At 40.8% G+C, this 23,045-nt stretch overlaps 1 protein-coding gene across 41 annotated transcripts in view; it reads left to right on the forward strand.

Annotated features, from left to right (window-relative positions):
- Nucleotides 1–23,045, forward strand: part of TCF7L2 (transcription factor 7 like 2) — a 202,305-nt gene that overhangs the window by 58,629 nt on the left and 120,631 nt on the right. For 40 of the 41 annotated variants that reach the window (XM_083616615.1, XM_083616611.1, XM_083616612.1 and 37 more), the window contains exon 4: nt 18,546–18,647. In XM_083616615.1, the coding sequence (XP_083472741.1) occupies nt 18,546–18,647 (102 nt within the window). Of the gene's footprint in view, nt 1–8,996; nt 9,213–18,545; nt 18,648–23,045 lie in introns of those variants that run through there. The other variant, XM_083616601.1, reaches the window with a different exon arrangement.

Raw genomic sequence — 23,045 nt, forward strand, 5'->3', positions numbered from 1 at the left:
TCCCCCTCCCTTGTGCGCTCTCTCTCTCTCTCTCTCTCTCTCTCTTTTTTGGCCAGGATTTTAACATATATCACAGGCTGGTAGGCTAAGAGCCTGGGACTTCCCCTCACCACACTTGGAGCCTTTGATCTTTTGCTTTGGAGGTAACATCAAAAGGATGGCTGAGAAAGACAGCCAGGCTGTGAAGTTCAACATTCAAGTTAATAGCTTGACTGAAGGTTGTGCTGCATTGCTGGAGCTGGAGTAAACATGGGCAATTCAGCAACATTTCCCTGGAAACTGACCCAAATGTTGTGTATTAAAAAAAAAAGGAGAGAGCTTAATTTGCATTAGGATGAATGACAGCTTTTTCCCTCTTTTTTTTAAATGAAACTTCTACAGTCATGAGCACTATGCAATAAAGAACTCAAATGATTCATGTGGTATTGCAGGCATGGCATTTAGTGATCATAGCAACCTGCCTTGTCTAGATACTGCGCTTCACAACCAGGCCCTCCTATTTACATGGATTGGTTGTCAGTTTTGATATTTTCCCTGCCTCATCAATATGATCACAGTAGTGGAAAGTAGTCAGATGCAGAATGTACAAGCCAAAAGACTTTCTGCGTGAATCCAGGCTGCATCTTGACCAAACACTATAAAATAATATGCACAGGATCTAGCCTCACTTTCAGAATTCTAAAAATTCCCTTCATTTTTTATTTTATTTTTAAAAGTGTGTTTCTAGACCTCATGTATATGAACAAGGGGGACAAAGAAGGGAAAATATTGGAGGATGTGACTGAGAAGCCAATAGGAGAATCTCCAAGGGGATTCCAATGTTAGGCAGTCTTCCTGCCTTCTGCTTTTATACTGCTGCCAAGTATCTCATTGTCTTTCCTCTTTAAGTGACATAATGCCATTGGGATAGACAATGGGTGGGTTTTTTTGGTAGACCAAATACAGAAACATGGAAGCGTTTGTAGCTCAGTGCTAAAGCACATAATTTGTATTTAGAAGGTCCCAGAAAAATGGATCAGGCAGCATGTGATGTGAAAGGCCTCTTCCAATCCAAGTAGACAACAGTGGACTAGAAGCCCAAATCTAACCTGCAACAAAGCCACCTTTTATGCATCTTTATAGAATGCACACTGTTAATCATCTGTTTCAATAAAGAATAAGATTTTGGGAATTTGCCCAGTGTGGTGTAGTGGTTAAGAGTGGTGAACTTGTAATCTGGTGAACCGGGTTCGATACCCCACTCCTCCACATGCAGCTGCTGGGTGACCTTGGGCCAGTCACACTTCTCTGAAGTGGGATATCAAATCCAAACTCAAATCCAAACTCTTCTGTATAATAGATATCACCACCACCACTTACCTACGTTGTTTTGTTATTGTTGTTATTACTATTTACAGCAAACTCACACAATGGATGCATTTGCACTTGGCTTGTCTGTGAGCTGTTTCTGGATTTGCACGCAGTGGAAAGCTATGGTTAACAGCTGAATTCTGGATTGTTCAGCCACTCGCTTACTGGGTAGAGGAAGGTAGAGAACCAGGCCAGAGTGCAGAGGGAACATTTTCGCCACTGTGCACAACAGAATGCCTTGCGTTGGCTTGAGCCACCACGCATCATCTCAGGAAGATGGTTCAGTAGATTAGCTGCTATTGGATCATTGCATATTCTTTAGTAAAGCCTGACACAACATTTGTGTGAGTTGTAAGCTTCTTATGTGCAGGACAGCGGATTACACTGCCAGGACCTTGCATTCAAAGGTCTTTTAAGTCGAAAGGTCCCTAAGGTGACTGCCTTTGCCACACATGCAAATGTTTGAGTGAAGTAGCCTTATTCAAATAGTGTGTAATGCAGTAATATTGTCTCTGTGTGTGTGATATGCATGTTCATAGACACAGTGCGAACTAGAGGCTGTTATATTTTTCTGTTGCACAGCTAGAGACTAGAATAGAGTTTTGTTTTTGAGGAGTTAGTATCTATTATGAAATGAGGCAGTGTAATTAAATTATCTTAGTTTGCAGTTACACATATGCAAGTTATTTTATCTTCTAAAGGATAGGTGGATAATAAGTCCTCTATGTATTTCTCCTAACCAATTGTACCCCCTGCTTGAACCTTGAAAACTTACTGTGGACTCTCATAAAATATAAGATTATAACATGTTATAAGATTGGAGCCTTTGCTTTACTGGCTGTTCAGTAAATACATTGGTGTCTCTTGGATATGCCCTGAGGCGCTGAAACCTGAGGCCTGCCCACATCTTGAGTTCTACTTTCCTGCTTGCAAAGTGCCTCTGGCTAGTGGAGCTGTCGATTTCTCCCACCCCCTTCCCTTCCCTCCTAATAAAAAGATTTTTTTGTTGCTTAAATAAAAAAAAAAGGTTGAACAGCTGTAATGAAATTCAACAGTTTCTCCAGTTTCAAATCGTGTTAAAGCTTGACATTTTTCATTGACAAAAGGTTTTAAGCCTTGGATATTTGATTTAATGTGTGTGTCTATTTTAAGTGTGACACACACACACACACACAGAGAGAGAGAGAGAGAGAGAGAGCTCATGCACAAAGTATTCCAATTCAAGAGGCACAAATATGGATGCAGAGAGCAGGAGCTTCCAGATGTGCATATCTCCTGCTGTTTGCTATAAGATGCAAATTGACAGAGGACGATATGGTTGGACAGTGTTCTCGAAACTACCAACCTGAATTTGACGAAACTGCGGGAGGCAGGAGTGCCTGGCGTGCTCTGGTCCATGAGGTCATGAAGAGCTGGACACAACTAAACAACAACAACAAATTGATTGGCCGACAAATATATCCCCTTTACTTTGTGATTCAGGAAGATTTCTACTGTTGATATTAAGTAAGCCCAGAAGAGTAAAGTCATGAAATGCAGATTTTAATAGGTCACCCCTTTTCTCCTTTGCACAGTTAAAGGAAAAGATAGTCAAATGCCCATAGGTATAGGAGAGTTGGTAGATGTATAGGTGAGTGATGAAGCAGGTGAATAAATTTACTTCTAGCACTTACTGCAGTAGATTTACCTAGTGGCAACTGGAAGGAAATGGATTGTTGCTAAATTATATGCATTGTAATAGTATTTGATGAGGAGTGAAGAAGAAACAGTAAAGAAGTGGAGAGGAGTCTATCAAATGGCAATTACAGATTTTTTTAAAGGCAAGGGTAGCTTAGAGAAGACTGTTGGTTTGTGAGACTTTGTTATTATACTTCCGCATATAGGGAGTATAACGATGGAAAGCACAAAGACTGGAAAGGGCAACAAAAATATAACAGGCTTGTAATAGGTGAATCTCTGAGAGTTTTAGAAGGTGTCATAAGGTGAGAAGAAGGTTGTTGTGAAACTGAAGGATGTAGAGCTTTTAAAATAAGGACCAGTGCTCTGGAAGTGTAGCAGGAAGCCAGTGCGGGGATTTCAAAAGACGGCCACCATAAGCCTGATTCAGGCGTTACTTGTATATATGGTGTTATCGTGATTATTTTTGAACACACGAAGAGCTGTTGGATCAGGCCAGTGGCCCATCTAGTCCAGCATCCTGTGGCCAGCCTCTGCGTGGTTAGAGCCTCTGCTACCCTTTCTCTTCAGACAGCTGCAGGCCATGGTTGTTTGAGGGAAGAGACAAAATGTTGCTAAAAGTTCAGTCCCCACAGTTATGCCATACAAGCGAGTGATATGCCTCAGTAGCGCTGCAGTTATCAAGGGAGGAGAGAGGTTTTGTGAATTTTCTAAAGAGAAGCCACAGATGCAGGAATGGTTAGTTAAGAAAATGGTTCAGCATCATACGAAAGAACAAGGCATATCCTAGGGATTTAACACGCAGAGATAAATACCAAATCTTGGAGTTGTTGGAAAGAAAGAAACTGGTATGGCTTGGGTGGGAGGGAAAAGGAAGAAGAAAAGTGTTCATAGATGTGTGGCTCAGATATGTAGGGCGATGGTATAAGCCCAAACATAGCAGAGAAATGTGGGCTGTAGATAAATGAGGATTATAGTTTTGTATGGTTTTGCTGAATCGTAGTTACTTAGAATGCTATACAGTGCTGGCTAAAGAATGTCCTACGTATCGAAGGCAACTCACTTTGAATCACTACCATGCTACCAACTAACTAGCTTGACTTGGGCCTGCTTCTGTTTTCATCTCAGCCTTAGTTTGCCATTGCAACATGAAGGTAGTAATCCTGTTTTACTTTACTGAATTACAATGAGTTAATGTATGAGAAATGTATTGGATACTCTTAAGGCTCAGTACTATTTCTATTACCCAATAGCTGTAGGTCTTAATAGAACTTACAGTGGGATTACACTGTAAAAGCACTATCATGCCATTATTTTTGCTAACATTTTACTAATTATTTAAGCTTTATCTATATTTTGTGTTTTCTAACATCACAAATAGAAGCACAGTCATACCTTGGTTCTCGAACGCCTTGGTACTCGCATGTTTTGGCTCCCGAATGCCGCAAACACGGAAGTAAGTGTTCCGGTTTGCGAACGTTTTTGCAAAGCGGCTTCCAGTTGGCTGCAGGAAGCTCCTGCAGCCGATCGGAAGCCGTGTCTTGGTTTTCGAACCGTTTCGGGAGTTGAACGGATTAAGTTCAAGAACCAAGGGACGACTGGACTATCTATCATCGTGGGTTCCTCCCATGGCCCTATGTTTTGATATAAGTGACATGATGATTGAGACAGACTCTAGATGTGCTGTGGCTCTCTGCTTGTGTTGATGAGATGAGGTGTCTATTTGGGATATGAGCAGCCTTTGAACAGTAATGCATTTATTGGCATTGTGCATTCTTTTTAGCGGTTCTGCTGAGAAGTATTTTGGCCACTGTTAATGCTCTTTAACCAAATGATTGGCAATGTGCAAGTATCTACAAAATTTAGTATCTCACTTTGGAGTGCTGTTTATTTTGTTTCACATGTATGCTCTCTACTGGTTTGTTGCTGCCGACTGCATAGCTGACTGTACTGCAAATATAGCTGAATCCTTCTTGTTTTCACCTTTATGTGGTGGAGTTATTTTAAGTAAAGCTGCTTTAAAAATAAACAGGCATATTCCTATTTTATTTGTGTGTGTGTGCGTGCCTGTTTGCACTCGTGCACTTGCATAACGACAAAATGTGAACAGTGGCCTGTCATATTTCCTACTCCTGAAAGCCACACTCCTTTAAATAAAAATCAATATCAAAAGTAACCTTGTGGGTGACGCCTGTTATTTACAGCTGATCTATGCTTAGGAACAAGTGTATCCTTTCAGGTTATTTAAAGGTTTTAAAAGTCCACGGGCCCCTTATATTCCCTCTTTGCTGTAGCCTAAGGGCTGAGAGTGTTTGGCCCATAGTTGAATATTGTGGGTTAGTGGAGTGGGTGGGAGTGGCTTAGTGGTTGAGATGCCTGTGGTGCTGTTTTGTCTACTGGGGGGAAATGTGGTCAGAGGTTCTCAGTCAGTGTGCTGGGCATTCTTCAGCCTGGAAATGAGAGAGGAGGCATTCACATTGCTTCCTACCTCTCCTTGTCCCCCCCACACCCTGCAAGAATCCCTCTCATCCACTACCACAAATATTTGGCACAGGGAACAAATGTCAGCAGGAAGTGAAACACGAAGGAGGCCAAATTATGTCCTTTAACGCTCCACCTTCTGTGTTTTGCTTATTACATCTTTTTGGGAAGAGGCTTATGTGCGTTTTAAGCCTGGAAAGCACCACTCATTAATATTAAAATGTTCGTGTTTACTGCTTATTTACTGGCCTCTTGTCTTGCGTAATATTTTGATTTCGATAAAATGAAAACAAATCAATACAAGCCTCATTAATCATTAATGTTTTACATAGTGAAGCTGCTTTGCCGGTTTAGATCACTGTATGCATTAAACTCATTCCTGCATGTTCCGTTCCCGGAAGTTCAAAAAGACTGTTATTGCTGGTGTGATATTTTTTTTTGCACCAAACGCCAGTAACGGTTTCCACTAATCTTTTTTATGTATTTTAAAAAACTGTTGGTCACCTTTTCAACAAAACAACAGTTCTATCGGCTAAACTGGCGTTAGGGATTTAAACCAAAGTACCTCAGCCAAGGGACACGGGTGGCACTGTGGGTTAAACCACAGAGCCTAGGCCTTGCCGATCAGAAGGTCAGCGGTTCGAATCCCCACAACGGGGTGAGCTCCCGTTGCTCAGTCCCTGCTCCTGCCAACCTAGCAGTTTGAAAACATGTCAAAGTGCAAGTAGATAAATAGATACTGGTCCAGCGGGAAGGTAAACAGCGTTTCCGTGCGCTGCTCTGGTTTGCCAGAAGCGGCGTAGTCATGCTGGCCACGTGACCAGGAAGCTGTATGCCGGCTCCTTTGGCCAATAAAGCGAGATGAGCGCTGCAACCCCAGAGTCGGTCACGACTGGACCTAATGGTCAGGGGTCCCTTTACCTTTACTTTACCTCAGCCAAACCAAGCCCAAGATCTGCTACATCCTATATCACTCAGCCGGGAAGATGTGGCCTCACTCTTGCACTCTTAATTTACATCCAATAATTTCAGTGAGTTTGCTTTAACTTAGTTGGAGTCAACCCTCTGTCAAGAGCAAGCAGTGTGCCAATATAAAAATTCTTTCTGATTTTTAGAATTTTGGTAGAAATTCACTTAGGTAGAAGAAGAAAAGCAACAACTTTAACCGTTTCCTGTACAAAAAGAGGTTCCTCCTTTCCTGACTATTGCTCAAACTATATTAAAAAGTGTGTTGATTGAAATGCTGCACTTTTGAGGGGATAGCCCAAGGAATGGGCCTATATTTCTCCAGCAAACCCAAAGGGTTTGTTTTCCCAAACATCATTTCCACAATTCTTTTAATCCACCCCTGTGGTTCACTTTGATTGGTTTGTTCCTTCACAGCTGAACATTTCGTGAAATGATTTGGGCTGGTGTTGGCTGGTAGGGAGGCTGTGAGCCTGCACTGAGTGACTTGGATTAGACATTTGTAGTGTCCTATCAAAATCACAAGTGTGTGGAGATAGTTAACCATTGTGCGAGGATTTCGGCCTTGCATCTTTTACTTTTCTAATGGACAATTGAGACATTCAAGCTTATGGGTTGAAAGGAAAATGGGTGCAAGTGGTTTTGCTGGCCTCCCAGGCTAATGCTGTAGAAGAAGCAAATAGAGAAAAGGATTATTGATAGGGGAAACAACTGGTCTTGAATCCTGGGAGGGAATGTTTATTTCTCTGCTCTCTAGGAGGGATTTGGAAAGAGCTGTAATCCTGGGTTAGGAGTAATTTGTTACAGCAAGATGATACTTGAGTGGCAGGAGGTTTCTGGCTGAGGCAGCAAGATTTTTTTTTTTATTGTTCAGGGGAGTAGCTGGTCTCTTCCGAAGGTCAGCCTGACATAAATCCCCCACCCTGAAAATTTTGTTTCACAACTGACAAAATTAACCAAGAGGACAGTTGACCTTTTTGCATCATCCTAGGGCATCTGTGCACACACACCCTCCCTCTTCCCTCCCTTGCCCCCAAAAACGGTTTCGACGAAAAGAATGTGCAGAAGAATGAGAGCACAGTGAAAAGTTTAAGTTTTCTGCTGGGACTTTAAAAGCATTCCCACCTTCTCCTGTGAGACCAGAATGTTTCTGTTTTTAATATTAGCTCAGCAACTTCCAATCTTTTTTTCTGTTTTACTGAGATGACATTTTCGGTATTAAAGCATCCTGCTTGTTTTTCTATTTCCCCACTGACCCTAGGGAAGAGAGAATTTTGCAAGTCTCTGGGTTGTTGGTTTTGGGGGGTTTTTTGGTGAGAGAGAGGCAGTAATCTTTGGAGCCAAATGTTTTGAAGTAACCCCTTGTTACAGTGAAGGCCCATTCACAGGAAAAGCCACAAAGGACGTGACAGAAAATTCAGTTTGAAATTTTATGGGTTTACTTAAGAGCATATTTAGCAATTCATTCCTTTTTTTGTCATGTTCAACATTAGGAGAAAACTGGATTACTCATGTTTAAAATGACCCCTATAGTTGTCATAGTAGTATGCTAGAGGTAGTAGTACTTGGAAGTTAAGAAAAGAAAATGAAGTAAGCATAAAAGTACATCTGTATCATTAAGCAGACTAGTGTTACTGATAGCAAAATTGATATGGGGAAAATAATAGTCCAAGGAATTGTAATTAAAAACATGGAGGCTGACACTGTAGTGGGCATTTTCAAGGGCGACTAAGTGGATGAGAGGAGTTGCTTTAAGTCTTTTAAAACACCTAAAGATGTCCCCCAAACCAGTTTTACTCTAGCTGGGCTCCAAAACTATCATTAAGCATAGCTACAGAAAAAGATTTATGTGAGGAATCAAAGGCAAATCTGGGGGAGTGCAGCTGGTGAGCTTGCACCCGGTGCAGAGCTTCTGGGGTGCTGCAGGGGGCGCCACAATGATGACCTCTAGTGGAAGGCAAGAGGCAGGGCGTACATGCCAGATTTTAGCATTGCACAGGATGCTGCTGAAATTTGAGGTGCCCAGGTCCACGAGTAGTGGGATTAATGCAAGGAGAAACAGGGAAGATGGGAAAGTTAATAATAAACCATTTTTCTCTCCACCAATTCACCACCACAGTCACTACTCCACCACCATCATGGTCATGTTATCTCCATAAAAGTGTGTTGGAACATGAGTATGTCAAGTTAACAGCATTATTGTAAGCTTCCATATTTGTGGTTTACACAGGGAGGGAGGAGCAGAACTGCACCCTCCAGTCCCTTCCTGACATTTTCATGGGTGCTGCAGACCATCAGAAAGGAAATTTCATGTATGTACACCCATAAGCGTACCCATGTAGTCAGGAACCTTCCATGTTCTAGATTCCTGATCAGCTAGAGGGCATGTGTGCATATAACTTTATGTATGTAGGCTTTGTTTCCCAGTAAGCACTTGGAGATTGTGAGGTCATAGACATGCTGCTATAAGGGGAAGATGTGCACCCAGTGATGAATAGCACATGCATGCAGAGATGCCAATGAATAATCCTAATGTGTAGCTGTTCCTTGAGAGTGGCACCACATGGTCATTTCTTATTTAAAAGTGGCTTAGAAAATATGGCTTCATTGGGACCACTCTCCTTACATATTGGGTTATTTGCTGACTGTGAAATCTGAGTGTTGAGCTCTCTCAGAAATTGTTATTTTGTTGTTGTCGTTGCCAGGCAGGCCACCTTGAATAAAATATTGGGGCGCAGGTAAGTCCCGCTTGCATAATCAATCACAAAACACGGCGCGTGAACACCATTTGAATGGCAATGCATATCTACTGGAGGGGGGAGCCCCCTCAATTATTTTATTGGGGGCAGGGGTAAAGGGACCTTGGTCTCAAGGAGTTTTAGTGTCACAGGCACATTGCTATTTGAAGCTGGATCTCATCCGGTTGGAGCCAAAGCTGTTTTTCTTGCCCTTTCCCTCCTGATAATAGTTCCCTGCCCTGAACTCCTGAAAAGATGTTCTGGAGGGCCAGGAAGCCTTTGGAGTGAAGTAGGAGGCTACTATTGAAATGGGAGGTAGCAGAAATAGGTCAGGGGCAGATGAAGTAGGGTGTGAAGCTGGAACAGTCAGGATACAATGGCATGGTGCCCTTTCCCACACAGCAGAGCTCAGCCTACTGCTTTATTTTCTGGGAAACTAGGTTCAATGAAGTAGACTTTGAGATGACGATAATACAAATAAGCAAAAGTCTTAAGGTGGCTCCCCTTGAAGCCTCCTCCATGGCAGTGAAGACACAATACTACATTGCACCAGCAGAGTTTTTCCAGCTGGTACTGGACTTCCACTCTCAGAGGGCAGTTGTAGCATGTTTGCTAAGAAAGTTGTTTTTATCCACCTTGACTTTAGCTGTGCTAGTTCAGCATTTTAGTCCGTGGTTGTGCCCAGAGCACTGTCTAATATTGGGGCTATGAAATGAATTTACGTTATTTCAGCACGAAGACCTGGACCTAGTGGTGGTTATTCAACCCTCACCATTATGTGCTTATTGCATCTAGCAGATGTGATTAATCTTACAAGAGGAGTGGGCCCATCTGTCTTGAAAGAAGTTGTTGTGAGGCCACTATTAAATAAGCCCTCTTTGGTCCAAGGACTGCAGTACTGCAGAGTTGGAATGGATCAAAAAGGTCACCTACTCCAACCCGCTTCAATGCAGGACATTTTTTTGCCCAGTGTGGGTCTCAAACTCATAACTCTGCTTGTTTGTATGAACGGTCGCTGTGTGACTTCTAGTGCTCTTGAATGAAACTGATTGCCTGGATCTGTTTCAGTCTAAGTGTGGGCATGGTTTGGCACAGAAATTGCCTTGGCTGTCCTAATGGATGACTTGGTCTGGATAATGTGCCAGGGGATTCTGAGCCTGCTATTTCTTCTGCATCTTTCAGCAGCTTTTGATAAGTACCATTGACCATAATATCCTTGTGGATAGGTTATTGGGAATGGGGGGTGTTCCCTTTCTGACTGAATGATTGATTCTGAAAGATGTTCTTCATGAAAGCTGTCTCTTAGTAGATGATCAGCTGCTTGCTTCGTCAGGTGTAACTTCAAATCATTCTTCAAGGGCAGCACCATGTATAAAGAACTACAGTAGCTGATCCATGAGTTTACCAGAAGTGTTAATGATGGTTGATAGAGTGACATAGTCCAGAAAAAGTCATAGCAAGTGAACCTGCTAAGCACAATAAAAGACACTCTTCATAGAATATTTATAGTATTAGAGCAGGAACAAGTGGGCTGTTCAATCTGGCATCTAAATTGTTGTTTCAGAATGCGCTATCTGCTACTGTATGATTTTTTTGGTTCCTCTTCCAGTTATGAACCTATCTGTTGACCACATTTTTGTGAATGAAGCTGACATTCTAAACTTTAAAAAATAAATGCATTACATTCACTTGGAAAATCTTGGTTGTATTTAAGGATTATGACAGAAAAACATGTCTAGATCTGTCGGTAGTGGATTGGTAATCTACCAGTGGTTTACAGTAGCTTTCCAAGTGGATGATTTAGCTGTACATTCAGTACACATTGTAGAGAATGTAGTGCAAATCATTGAAAGGCGATTGATTTCGGGGTTAGGTGGTGAGATAGATTAGTGGCAATGAACAAATTCTGTTGTTGGATCTCTATAATATAGTGTTGGGAGCCTCTGAATAAGCTTAGCAACTGCTCTATATTTCCATTGTCATATCTGTTCCATAGGATTAATATAGTGATGACTGCAGATTATTGGGTGGAATAGACATTTCTGTGTTCAGTGTGTTTGTGTTTTTCCTTGGTAATGTCTTGTTCCCCCAAGACTGGGCCTAGCTGTGGGAAAACTTTCCAATGGCAAATATTATCTTCTAGAACTAGATTCTTCCATCTATTGAACTAAGTGAGTTTTTAGTATATTATGTCAAGAAAATACCTCTTAACATCAAAAACAAAAGGAGTAAGGACGTAAGGAAAGTGGTGCTATAAATATCTTAGGTCTTGGTTTTTCTGATACTGTATCATAATTTTCCTGACAGTCACGAGGTAGAGCATAGTGGCAGGAGTTTAAGTTTGCAACTTTGTTTTTTGGTAAATTTATTTTATTTTATTTTCTTCTTTCAACAATAAGTAATAATTCCACAAATAACATCAAAAACAAGTCCCCCCCTTTCCCCATATGTACATTTATCCTTTCAACACTATATCTTGTGAGATTCTTAAAATCTTTCATCTTCCCTTCATTTCTACTTCTGGTTCCTTATATATACCAAATTCTTCTGCATTTCCATATCTACACTTAACCCATTATTATATCCTTAATTATCCAAATTTCTGATAATTGCAAGCATTTAGTTGACTAAATGCTTGAGTTTGCAACTTTGAAAAGGTCTTCGTGTTTGCCCCCCCCCTTTCCCCCAAGTCTGCTGTTCCTAGTCTCCCTGAACAGGATTTTGCTCCACTTAGCCATATTGCCATTACCAGATATTTTCTCTAGAAGTGCTTTAGCTTTCTGCCTTGGGCTGTGCCTCATTTCAAATGTCAGTGTAGCAATAAGATGGTTGATAACATCTGCTTTCTTGCAGGACCCAAGATACATTTCCTCCTCCCTCTCCACTTTTTAAAAAGCCCTATCCTTTGCCATTTGAGGTGTTTGCTTTCCCCCTTGTGATGACAATTTAACAGCCTTTCAAGAGTGTGTTGTGTTTCTCCTCACCCACCCCCTGTGCACGGATTCTAGCCAGCCACACATTATAATATTTTGCACAGACAGTAGGAGCCTTAAAAGATTTGGAGTTCTCTCTTCCTCTCTCTCAAAAACAGAAGAAGCAATAATGATCTATTGCTAGATCATCCTTTTAAATCAATATTGAACTTCTGGCCAGTATATCTATATTAATATTTCAGCTTTAAAATGGGACATCAGAACCTATATACATTTCCCCCCTGTTTTTAATATTACACCAGTTTGTTGGAACATAATATTTCCTGTCAAATAGAAGTAAGGCTGGAAAAGACAAGAAATTACAGAATTTTTATAGAACAGAGTATTTGGATTCTCTCTTTACTGTATGATATAGACACAAAGTTGGGATCCCGTGAAGGAAATATCTCGCCCCCTCCTCCCTTCACCTTCTCCTTTTGCAGACACTTGCAAGTTGAAGGGACTCCTGGCTCACATTTGTATTTGAGTCTGAAAGAATAGCATTTCCTGCTGTTTCATGTAGGAGGAAGGAAAGGATTTACCACTCTCTAGTAATGGGACAAAACCCCCCCAAAACTCTAAAAAACAAACAAAACACTATCAGAGAGAGAGAGAGAGAGACACACACAGAGAGAGAGAGAGACAGAGACAGAGAGAGAGAGAGACCCCTCTGATTAGTTGCATAATTCTGCAATAGTAAACCCGAGAAGGCAATTACGCATTCCCCTTCTAATATATGCTGTGTAAGTGCTGTGATGCAAGTCTTCCTCTGCCAAAAGAACCATCCCTTCTTTAGTTTCCAAACTAATACCTTAAAGCATTGTGTGTGGATGGTGGGGCAATTACTTGGCAGTTCATTCCATTGTGCAAGAGTTGCTGTGGGCTGGAGCGCTGCTACATAATTCCATAGCAGTGCTTTCTCTTTCTCACTCTCTCACCATCTGGATTGAGTTAGCTCACTCGGCAGTAGGACTGAGTCTCATTTCCTCCAACCAGTAATGTTATATAGGCAGTGATCCTGCCCTGCCCTAACATAATTGAAAATTATGTGTATTGTAGACTCGCAGCGCTGAAATGTAGACTCGTAAAAATCTGGGGCTCAGGTAGCCTGTGGAGATTGGATTTGGCACACAATGAAGCTTTTATGTAAAATAAGAATTATAAGCCACCACATTAATATTGTATTATGGCCATGACAATTCCTGGGCTGGGAGACTTTGAGGCAAGCTTGAAGCTGTTGAACGAAACAAACGTTTTATTCTTTTATCAATAGAGCTGGATCTTTTTATTAGGGATGAGCTAAAACCAGGGGGTAGGGATTGAGGGATTCACAAATTTATTCGCTCATAAAATGCACCCCCTTTCACCAAGCTTTTGGGTCTCTCTCTCTCTCTCTCTCTCTGCAGGTGGTAGGTATACTGCAAAGAAAAGGTGGTCCTTCTCACACATTCAGGTGACTACTGGCCCCTGTTCCTGTCATTCAGGCAGTGGTGGTGATACAATTCCATTGAAAGTGTGTTTGAAGTCCCTGTTGGCTGCAGCTTTGACACCATTTTTGTGCACGTTCAGTATAGCCCCCTTCTTACAAGCAGTAGATATTTTCACATAACCAATCAGCTTTAGCTGTGTGATTACTCCACTGAGGGCAGAGCTAACACAGAGTGAGAACAGAGCCTTTCCTCTGAACTGGGTTTGTTGTTAGCTGAAACCTATTGACTATACAGTGTTGGTGTTATTTGGAAGAAAATAGGCTGCAAAGCAGGTACAACAGTTTCTGGTGATGGGAATACAAGCAGCAGTGAAGTGGTATGTAAAAAGGTGAGCTTCAGTGGGTCTTTTGGGCCTGTGATAGTGTCTTTACAAAAAAAGGCTTTCTGGAGAATATTGCTGGAGAATCATTTTAGCAAGCAGCATAGTTTTTTTAAAATTTTGATGAAGACAGCTTTTTCAGGTCTTCTTTTTGTTTGTGTTCCATAGTAACCTTCACTTGGAGGTTACTTCATTGATTGCTGTACAGTATTCCAGTCTTTGATTGAGTTCGTTTACCCGATGGTTTATGTATCAGCATAATATCAGTTGCTATTAATACCATCCTTATTGCTAATAACACGCATTGATTTTTTAAGGCATAGTTCTACATAATTTGAGATCACACCTTTTAATGTCAGAATAGTATTGGTAGAGATTTTCACACTTTGAGACTTTCAGGTTTTCCTCTTAAACAGAAACATTCTTCAGGTCCTTAAGCTTTTAAAGATAAGTTTAGAAGTGTGTAACCAATGCTTGGTGAAATCTCGGTAGCAAATTTTCAAGTGATTTGAGATGTGGGCTTCAGTTTGCTACATAGATAATGAGCAAATGAGCAAACTCAGAATAAATTTAGCAGAAGAAGCTAAAATCTTTTCCAAATTTGATAAAAAAATTAAATATTTAATCTGGTTTGAGTCTTGTAGCAGAATCTGAATTATCGTTTGGTACAGTGATTTGACCCCCCCCCCCCCCGGCACAGTCCCCCTACTGACATCTTCCTACCAGCACACTCTCTCTACTTGTTTCCAAAGACTGACTACAAAAGAAGAAAAATGGCACCTTTTAGAAAGGTTTTTTAAATTGGCATTTAATATTTGGGAGGGAGCGGGGGAATCCTAGCAAAAAAAGACTGCAGTTAAAATGTATAAGGAAGAGTGTGAGATCCCTTTTGGTATGAGCTTTCGTGTGCATGCACACTTCTTCAGATAACAGTGTGTGCATGCACACGAAAGCTCATACCAAGAACTAACTTAGTTGGTCTTTAAGGTGCTACTGGAAGGAAATTTTTTTTTTGTTTTGACTATGGCAGACCAACACGGCTACCTATCTGTAACCAGATCCCTTTTGGTTGCTGCAATTATGTTTAGAATCTGATATGATTAGATAGTCTCCAAACTGCAAGTGAGGGAACTGGGCCTCTATTTTTGATAATAGTTTTTGGCTACGACTCCCAATAAATATATATTGCATTGAGCAGCATTGCTAAATTACAGTGGTACCTCTGGTTACGTACTTAATTCATTCTGGAGGTCCGTTCTTAACCTGAAACTGTTCTTAACCTGAAGCACCACTTTAGCTAATGGGGCCTCCCGCTGCTGCCGCGCCACCGCCACACGATTTCTGTTCTCATCCTGAAGCAAAGTTCTTAACCTGAGGTACTATTTCTGGGTTAGCAGAGTCTGTAACCTGAAGCGTATGTAACCCGAGGTACCACTGTACTTGTTCTTAAACAAAAGGTTAGCCTCTGTGTAGTAACAAAATGTTTTGCACTCCTTAAACCAGCATTAAACCTGATGCTTGTGGTAACCTAAGCAAGGATTTTAACAGCCATTCTCGTCAGAGCTCAAACACATGATCAGTAGTTATTCATTATGTATTAGTTGCTGGGCTATACCACTTCACTCTGCAGTGACTGCTGCCAATAGGAAGGAAGGCCCACATATGAAAATCTAGCAACTGGAGAACAGAGTCCAGACTATCATTATCCTGCTAGTGCTAAGTATTTATGTGTGAGGTGGTTCTCTCTCCCCCCCCCCCCCGTTCTCCCAGTAAAGGTCAGTTGTGAAGCCTCACTGGAGCTTGTGCTGAAAAGTGACTAGGTAAATTCAGCACATTCTTTCTCAGCAGGACCTGCTTCCTGTGTATCCCGAATCCTATCTAGTGACCTCAGTAACGAGAATAAGCCTTGGCTGCTATTGTTGGAGGGAGTGAGCTGTACCCTATTCCTGCTTGTGCATTGTGAACAGGATTGTTTACGGAGTCTCAGTTTCACGGGCAATCTAGTGACTTATGCAAAGCGGTTGCTTGTACGTCATGGGGACACATGTTCTCCAACCGACTATCTTTTATAACTTGTGCTGATGGACAAGGAGGAAAGTGCTCTGCTAGACTAACAGAACTCAAGTCACGGCTGTCTTTTGAAGAGAGCAGCATGCAGATACAACACTGTGGGTGTGATCATTGTTATAAGTGATGCTGACCTATTGACAATACAAATATTTGGAGAATCCATGTGTCTATTTTCTCTGTTCTAATCTGTTTTCATTTTATTTTGCCACATTGCCATGCCCACCCACCCACCCCTTCTTTCGTGGGCAGTTTTTTTAGCCTAACACTAACACAGGGGGGTTGGTTGGGGTTGGGGGCTTCTTCAAGACTATCTGTTGTGCTTTGCAGATGAGAGCCCCTTCTCTCATTACAATTTTAGGGATATATTTGTGATGTTTCAAATGAAAAATATCAGCTTTGAATGTATGTGTGTCAGATGTAGGACTGTTACCACCATTCATATTCTTGATGCAGAGCTTTAGCTGATTCTGACACGCTGCACCTCTGTGATGGATGGGCGTTGGCATGTGCATAATGCATGGAATGGTCCAGAGGAGGGATTTTAAAGTGGGTTTCAAAAATTGAAACCTACACTTTGAAAATAGCACTATACTGCCTATCATAGATGTTGTCTTGCATGAAGGAGTAGAGAAGGACACACTTTACTAGGGCCTGGGTTCCTGGCCCAGATTGCAATTTTATTACCATGACAGGGCAGCTGGAGGGAATGAGTCAAAGTTGCAGATCTTGCTTGAGGATGTTTATGGAAACCTGTTTCCTGTATTTGGATACATTGGGCAGGATTCACCTAACATAACCCCATCAGCAGAAGACCTGCACAAGAACTTCCGCTTGCCCAATGGGGCTTTCCTCCCTGTATAACCCTCCCTGAAACTGGCTCCTGGAGGGAGAGTCCCACATAAATGATAGGGTGATAATGGTTCCTGGCTAGCTGAGATGCTTTCACAGATGTAATGACTGGAAGAGCACAATGATGAATTTATTATTATTTAATAAATTTATTTACTGCCCTTCATCCAAAGATCCCCAGGCATATACAACATAGAAACATATTATGTATAAAACAACAACAACAAGCAATACCCCCACATCTAAAAGGACAAACAGTGTTTGATAACCAAAGGCCTGGTTGAAGTGGAATGTTTTTGCCTGGCATCTAAAGATATGTAATGAGAGCATCAGGAGAGCCCCCCTATTGTCCGGGTCTTGCGAGATTTGCTGGTCCCAGTCAGAAACAGGATGAGAAAAAGCAATGTTCTGAACAGTCAATTATTGGTCTGTGCCCTTCTTTAGAACAGAGGAAGTGTGCTTAGAAAGTTAAACCATGACTTGTTTGAGTTTGAGAAATAGTTGTACTTGCTTGTGTGGCATGCTCAAGGAAGTACCAGCCCCAAGTTTCTTCAGGTATGAGGGAAAGCTGGTGTGAGGAACATAAAAACCACAATAATTGATACCAGAAAGAGTGGGAAGCCAAAATTTATGTAAGTAAATATCTAGTACACCCACCTGCCAAATATGACTATGTCATTCATTCTTTGATATGAAATCATTCATTACTTTGATATGAAAAGGCTATATAAATATAGAGGTTTAAAGTGAATTAGTCTATTTATAAAATGTTTGTAGCTATGGTAGTCCATTAGGCAAAAGCAACTTGTTGGGTTGGGCAGAGTCCACTATCCCCGGCAGGTGGGTGGCTTACTGTGAGGGAGAGGGGAAAGGCAGTGGGGCGGGCAGTGTGGTGCAGACACACTGGTGGAGCCAATCTGGTGCTACTGTTGGTTGGTTTGCACCCTGCCTCCTTCTCCACCCCACTCTCAGTGGTGTAATTTCAGAAATGTAGAAAATGTAATTTCAGAATTAACATAAAAAGCTTTGTTTCATAACTCATGAGACTGTATGTCTGGAATGGGATTGTAATAAGAGTATGGGAGGGAACCCATGTTATGTATTTGCCCGCCCCCTGCCCCCGCAAAAAAAATAAATTGTTTAACTTTTAGAAGGCATATATTCTGGCAGTAGCTTTTCAGCCATTCCCTACTTGGTTTATCAGCTTTAATGCCAGATTTTTCAACGTTAATGTGCAGTTTTAAAGTTACTTTTTTCTGTTCTGGGATTCACGGATATTTCTATTCCTGCAATTGTGGTAACGATGCGTTGCCCTGTTTATTCCTTCCGTCCTCTGCATAATTTTTCTTTCCGGATTTACCATAGCGATTGGCATATGAAACAGAACATTGTGTTTGCCCTTTTATTCCCCTTTTAGTAAACACCTTGGAAATGTCTGTACACTCCATTTTTGTTCAACACAAACCCAATAAAGTATTTCTGTGGGGCTTTTACTTTATTTTTGTTGCATGCATTTTAGTTTCACTTACTTCCCCACGTTCCTAATATGTGTTTGCTTTTATTTTATTTTTAAAGTTGCCTTTCTTTTCTGAACTCATTTTTCCTTTCCCCCATTTTTGTTTCCTCCATCCAGTACCTGCAGATGAAATGGCCACTGCTTGATGTTCAGGCAGGGAGCCTACAGAGTAGGCAAGCCCTCAAGGATGCTAGGTCTCCATCTCCAGCACACATTGTTGTAAGTAAACGAAGATGCACTACTTTTGTTTCTGTGTCTCTGTTTCTTTGGTGGAGGGGAAAGAGGAACGGGTTTAATGAGTATTGCTTGTCACTTTTTGCCTTCTCCAGTTAAACACATTATGAAATAGTGGGGATAAATTCTCAGTTCTTGCTCTTTGAAATATCCATCAAGTTAAATACATTTTTTCCCTTTGTACCACTTATAAAAGTGTATTAAGTTATCTTATTAAGGAACGAGTGCTTTTTTTGGTATAAAGTGAGAGGGCCAGTACACTGGTACCTTGGTTTACAACCATAATCCGTTCCAGAGGTCCATTTGTAAACCAAAACAGGTTGTAATGGGGCCTCCAATTTTTTTTTGTTCATAATCCAAAAAAAAAGGGGGGGAAGGTTGTAATCCAAAAAAAGGTTGCAAACTTGGACATGCACTTCCAGGTTTGACGTGTTTGTAATCCAAAACGTATGCAAACCAATATGTGTGCAAACCAAGGTACCACTGTACTCATTTTTTATAAAAGACCCATGGGTGCCAGCACAAAATGGCCGCCACGGGCAGCAAAAAAGAGAGATGGTGATACTCAGTACTGGTGAGTGCTGTCACAAAGAAAACCACTGGTCATAACTGTTGATCTTCAAACTGGGCTTATGATGATTGTTTGAAACACAGTTTTACTGAAGAAAAGGGACATTTCATAAGCAAGCTTCTTATTTGTGTGTTTCTTTTTTATTAATTCAGATTCAGAACACAAGGAATTTGGGCTGCAGAGAATGTTAATTTTCTTTTTTTAATGAGCTCCGCTTTTCTTAGCATGAGAAATTGATATGCAGCCACACTGTATCTGAATGGAAAATTAATTTCAGTCTGAAAATAATTAAGGATGGTTTCTATTTTTGTAGGCAGAGGTGTGTGTATGTATGTGCGTGCGCATGGAGGTGACAGAATGACATTTTAAAAATTCTGGATCAGTTTTATAAACCTGTTGTGGTAGTATTTAAGGAAAGCTCTTCCTTGACCAAAGCGTGCTTAAGATAGCTACCAAAGTTACAACATGAAGCCTACTTGTAGGAATAGTTTCTTTAAATACTTCAAAAAGCTTCATGAAACAGCTTGTTCACACTACAACCATAATTCCCACATTCTTATCACACTATTCATAAAATAAAAATGGAAGAGAAACCCACTTCAAGAAAACAAAGGTTTAGGTGAATCAAAGTAGGCCATAAATTTTTTATATTTTATTGGACACCTGTTAACCTTTTAAAGCGGCTTGTTCATTTACAAAGTCCTTAATTTCACCTCACACAGCTAATTTTCCACCTTTTAATTACAATTCATACATTTACAATGATTTCCATGATAAAAATCTAAGGTATAAATGGGAGTTAAACACTTACAGCTAAATTATGATTTATTATAACATCTATAATGGTATATAATAGTGTGTGTAGGTTTTGTTTTTTGTTTTGGTACCAGCAGTTGTTGCTTATTGATAATATTGGGTGGCATCAGGAATACTTGCTATTTTACCTTGTAAGACTCTATATTCTGTTCAATGAAAATGTCATTACCATTTTTGTTCCCTATTGAGCGCACTGAATGTGGCATATTCAAATAAGCAACCTCCCCCATTTCTAGAATACCTATAACCTTTCAGTGAGCTGGTATTCTTCTGCCATTCCCTTAAACGCATTTGTTAAATGGACTTTGTGGGGTGGGGGGAGAACCTCTAATAGTAGCAATTTACTTCACACTTGTATCAATTAAATCAGAACTGGAGCTAGATGGTTTGAGAATCGAGGGACTGCAAACATTATCTGAAATATCTACTGTTTAAGAAAATTTTAAATTACTGCTTGCCTGTGCTGAAATAATGAAAAAAAGGGGGGGGGGACAAAATACCCTGACTTTATATACTGTACCTCTTAAATTAAAATTTTTATTCTCTGTAATGAGTCATGTTTGTTCAGAAGCAGCAAGTTTTGAACTTCGTTGAACATGGCTGGCTTTCGCATTGGTTTCAGTAGTTCAGCTAAGTCTGAATTCAACCTAGTAAGATTAAGCTGCAACCCTCAGCCTCTTTTTTTTTAGGAAGTAAGGCTTCAATCCTAATTCTATTCACCAGAGACTAAGCCCCATTGAGTTCAATAAATCTGAATTCTGAGCAGATATGGGCAGGATTGTGCAGTATATCCAACTGAATTTAGTTGGATTCTACTCTTGTGTGAGCAAGAGGCATATTAGACCATTTGTAGTGTTTTTTCTCCCCCTCCCTTTTTAAAGTGCTCTAGTTTTTCTTATGAGAATATATTCTTGCTCAAAGTGCTTGGGCAAGATCACAGGATTAGAGTGCTAAGACCATTCCCAAGACATACTTCTGTATTTTTGCTATACAAAGACTTACATTTAAGTTCCTTTGTACCTGGCAAAAAATCATGCCATGCCAAAAATAGTGGTATTTTGGTAACACACACAGCTTATAAAACGGAAACTCTTCAGAAATTCATCTGATTCCCTCCCTCCCTCCCGGAGGCAAGACTTTTGAAGTCAATGTAAATTTTACCTTGAGGTGAGTTTATAGTGAGCAACTGTCCTGACTTTTCATTGTGTAATGAGCACATTCATAAACTAGGTTGGAACCTCGGGAAAAAAGTACTATGGTGCTATAGAAGATCTATAATTACGTGTATGTTTTTGCTCAAGGAGAGGGAAATCTTGCTTTGAAAATGCAAGAGGGCAGGAGTAACTTAGGACAAAAGTTTCTGAAATCTCTCTGTTCTCAATATATTAACCTATCGATTTTCACCATAGGAATCTTTGCACAGTATTCAAAGTCATGAGCTGAATTTGGACCACAAGGCAATTTTATCTGAACGTTCACTGTTTTCTTAAGTTTCGACCAGGATAGTGATAGAAAGTTTGGCCACAGCTGCAATAGTTGCAAGAGGATGGAGTTACTACTTTGAAATGTTTTATTTCCCTTGGGTTTTGCATTCAGTTCCTATATGCACCAACTGTGTGTGTTCCATATTGTCCAAACCCTTTTAGTTAGAAGTACAACAATTTATCAGCTCCTAGTAAGATGTTGATTGTGCAGCAAGGTACACATATAGCCCATTTTGAGACAGTTCTCCCCTGACTATAGAAACACGGCTCTTCCAAGTCCTAAAAATCGAATGATATAAGCAGTGAATGTGAAAATGTGTAGAGTCATTCTCAAATTCGAGGGAAGGGATGGACTAAATAAACTTTTGCTCTTTGGGGGAAAGGTGACTCTGAGAAAAATCACACGACATTTTGACAGCATATTTATTTTTGCAGCGTATTTATTTTAAAACCATTTGTGCATCACCCTTTATGTGGTTCTCAACAGTTTTAAACAATATTTAATACACAGTAGGAAACTTGCATAAAAATAAAACACAGAAGGAACAGTAAGAACTGTTTGGAGGACTAAGAATAAATAAAATAAAAGATGGTATGGTGGAAGACATAGGCGAGTAAAAGGATATTTGCCAGCTGTCAAAAGAATTGATTGATTATTTAATTTCTACACCACTAACTATATTAAAAAATATCTCTTAGTGGTATATAGAAAACCGAAGCAACAACAGAAAACTTAAAATATTACAAAAGTACAGTTACATAAAAAAGTTACATTAATGCAAAGTTACACACACACACACACACACACACACACACCCTACCTCAGTTCATTTTCCTTCTGACATACCCTCCCTCTCACCCAGGGTCCAAACAACCCCCCCCCCCAAGTTTCACAATGAGAAGAGTTCCTAGTCTCTCACTCTAGACTTGTTTTTTATGGGCAGGCCGAAGCGGATGGCACTTCCTCAGGCTGCCCATATCTGTGTCTTGTTCAGCTTCACTCTCCACACCCAGCTCCAGGCTCTGCAAATTTAAGGAGCTTTCAAGTGGGTCCAGAGAATGGGACAAGGGCTCCCCGTCACTCACAGATTTTTCTTCACCCTCTGTCCCCTCCTCCTTTTCAGCAGCCCCAGCTTTTGTAACTGTAGTCAGTCAGTGCCCCACGGAAAAGGGCCTATGGGGCAAAGAGCAGGTCTTCCAGGACTCACAGCCAAGATGGGAGATTAGGTTCAAGTTTAAGCGAGCTTCCTTGTGGAGAGCGTTCCACATGTTGGAGCACAATAGCTGCAAAAGCCCACAGTCCAATTGTCACCAGCCTAAGTTGAGGGCCTCTAGAGATGGGCGTAGCATCCAGGCTAAAAAAACTGGATAAGTCTTCAAAGGCAGCTCCCATGCAAAGCACTGAACTAGGCAGCCCTGAGGGGAATAACACTGGATAGGTTACCTTGGGGCAGGAGTGGTTATGGCTGGTGCACCAGCAGCTACAAAGCCCTAGACTTACCTAATAAAATC

Source organism: Podarcis filfolensis (genome assembly GCF_964270895.1).
Source record: "Podarcis filfolensis genome assembly, chromosome: 5".
In the NCBI taxonomy this organism is placed as follows: Eukaryota; Metazoa; Chordata; class Lepidosauria; order Squamata; family Lacertidae; genus Podarcis; species Podarcis filfolensis.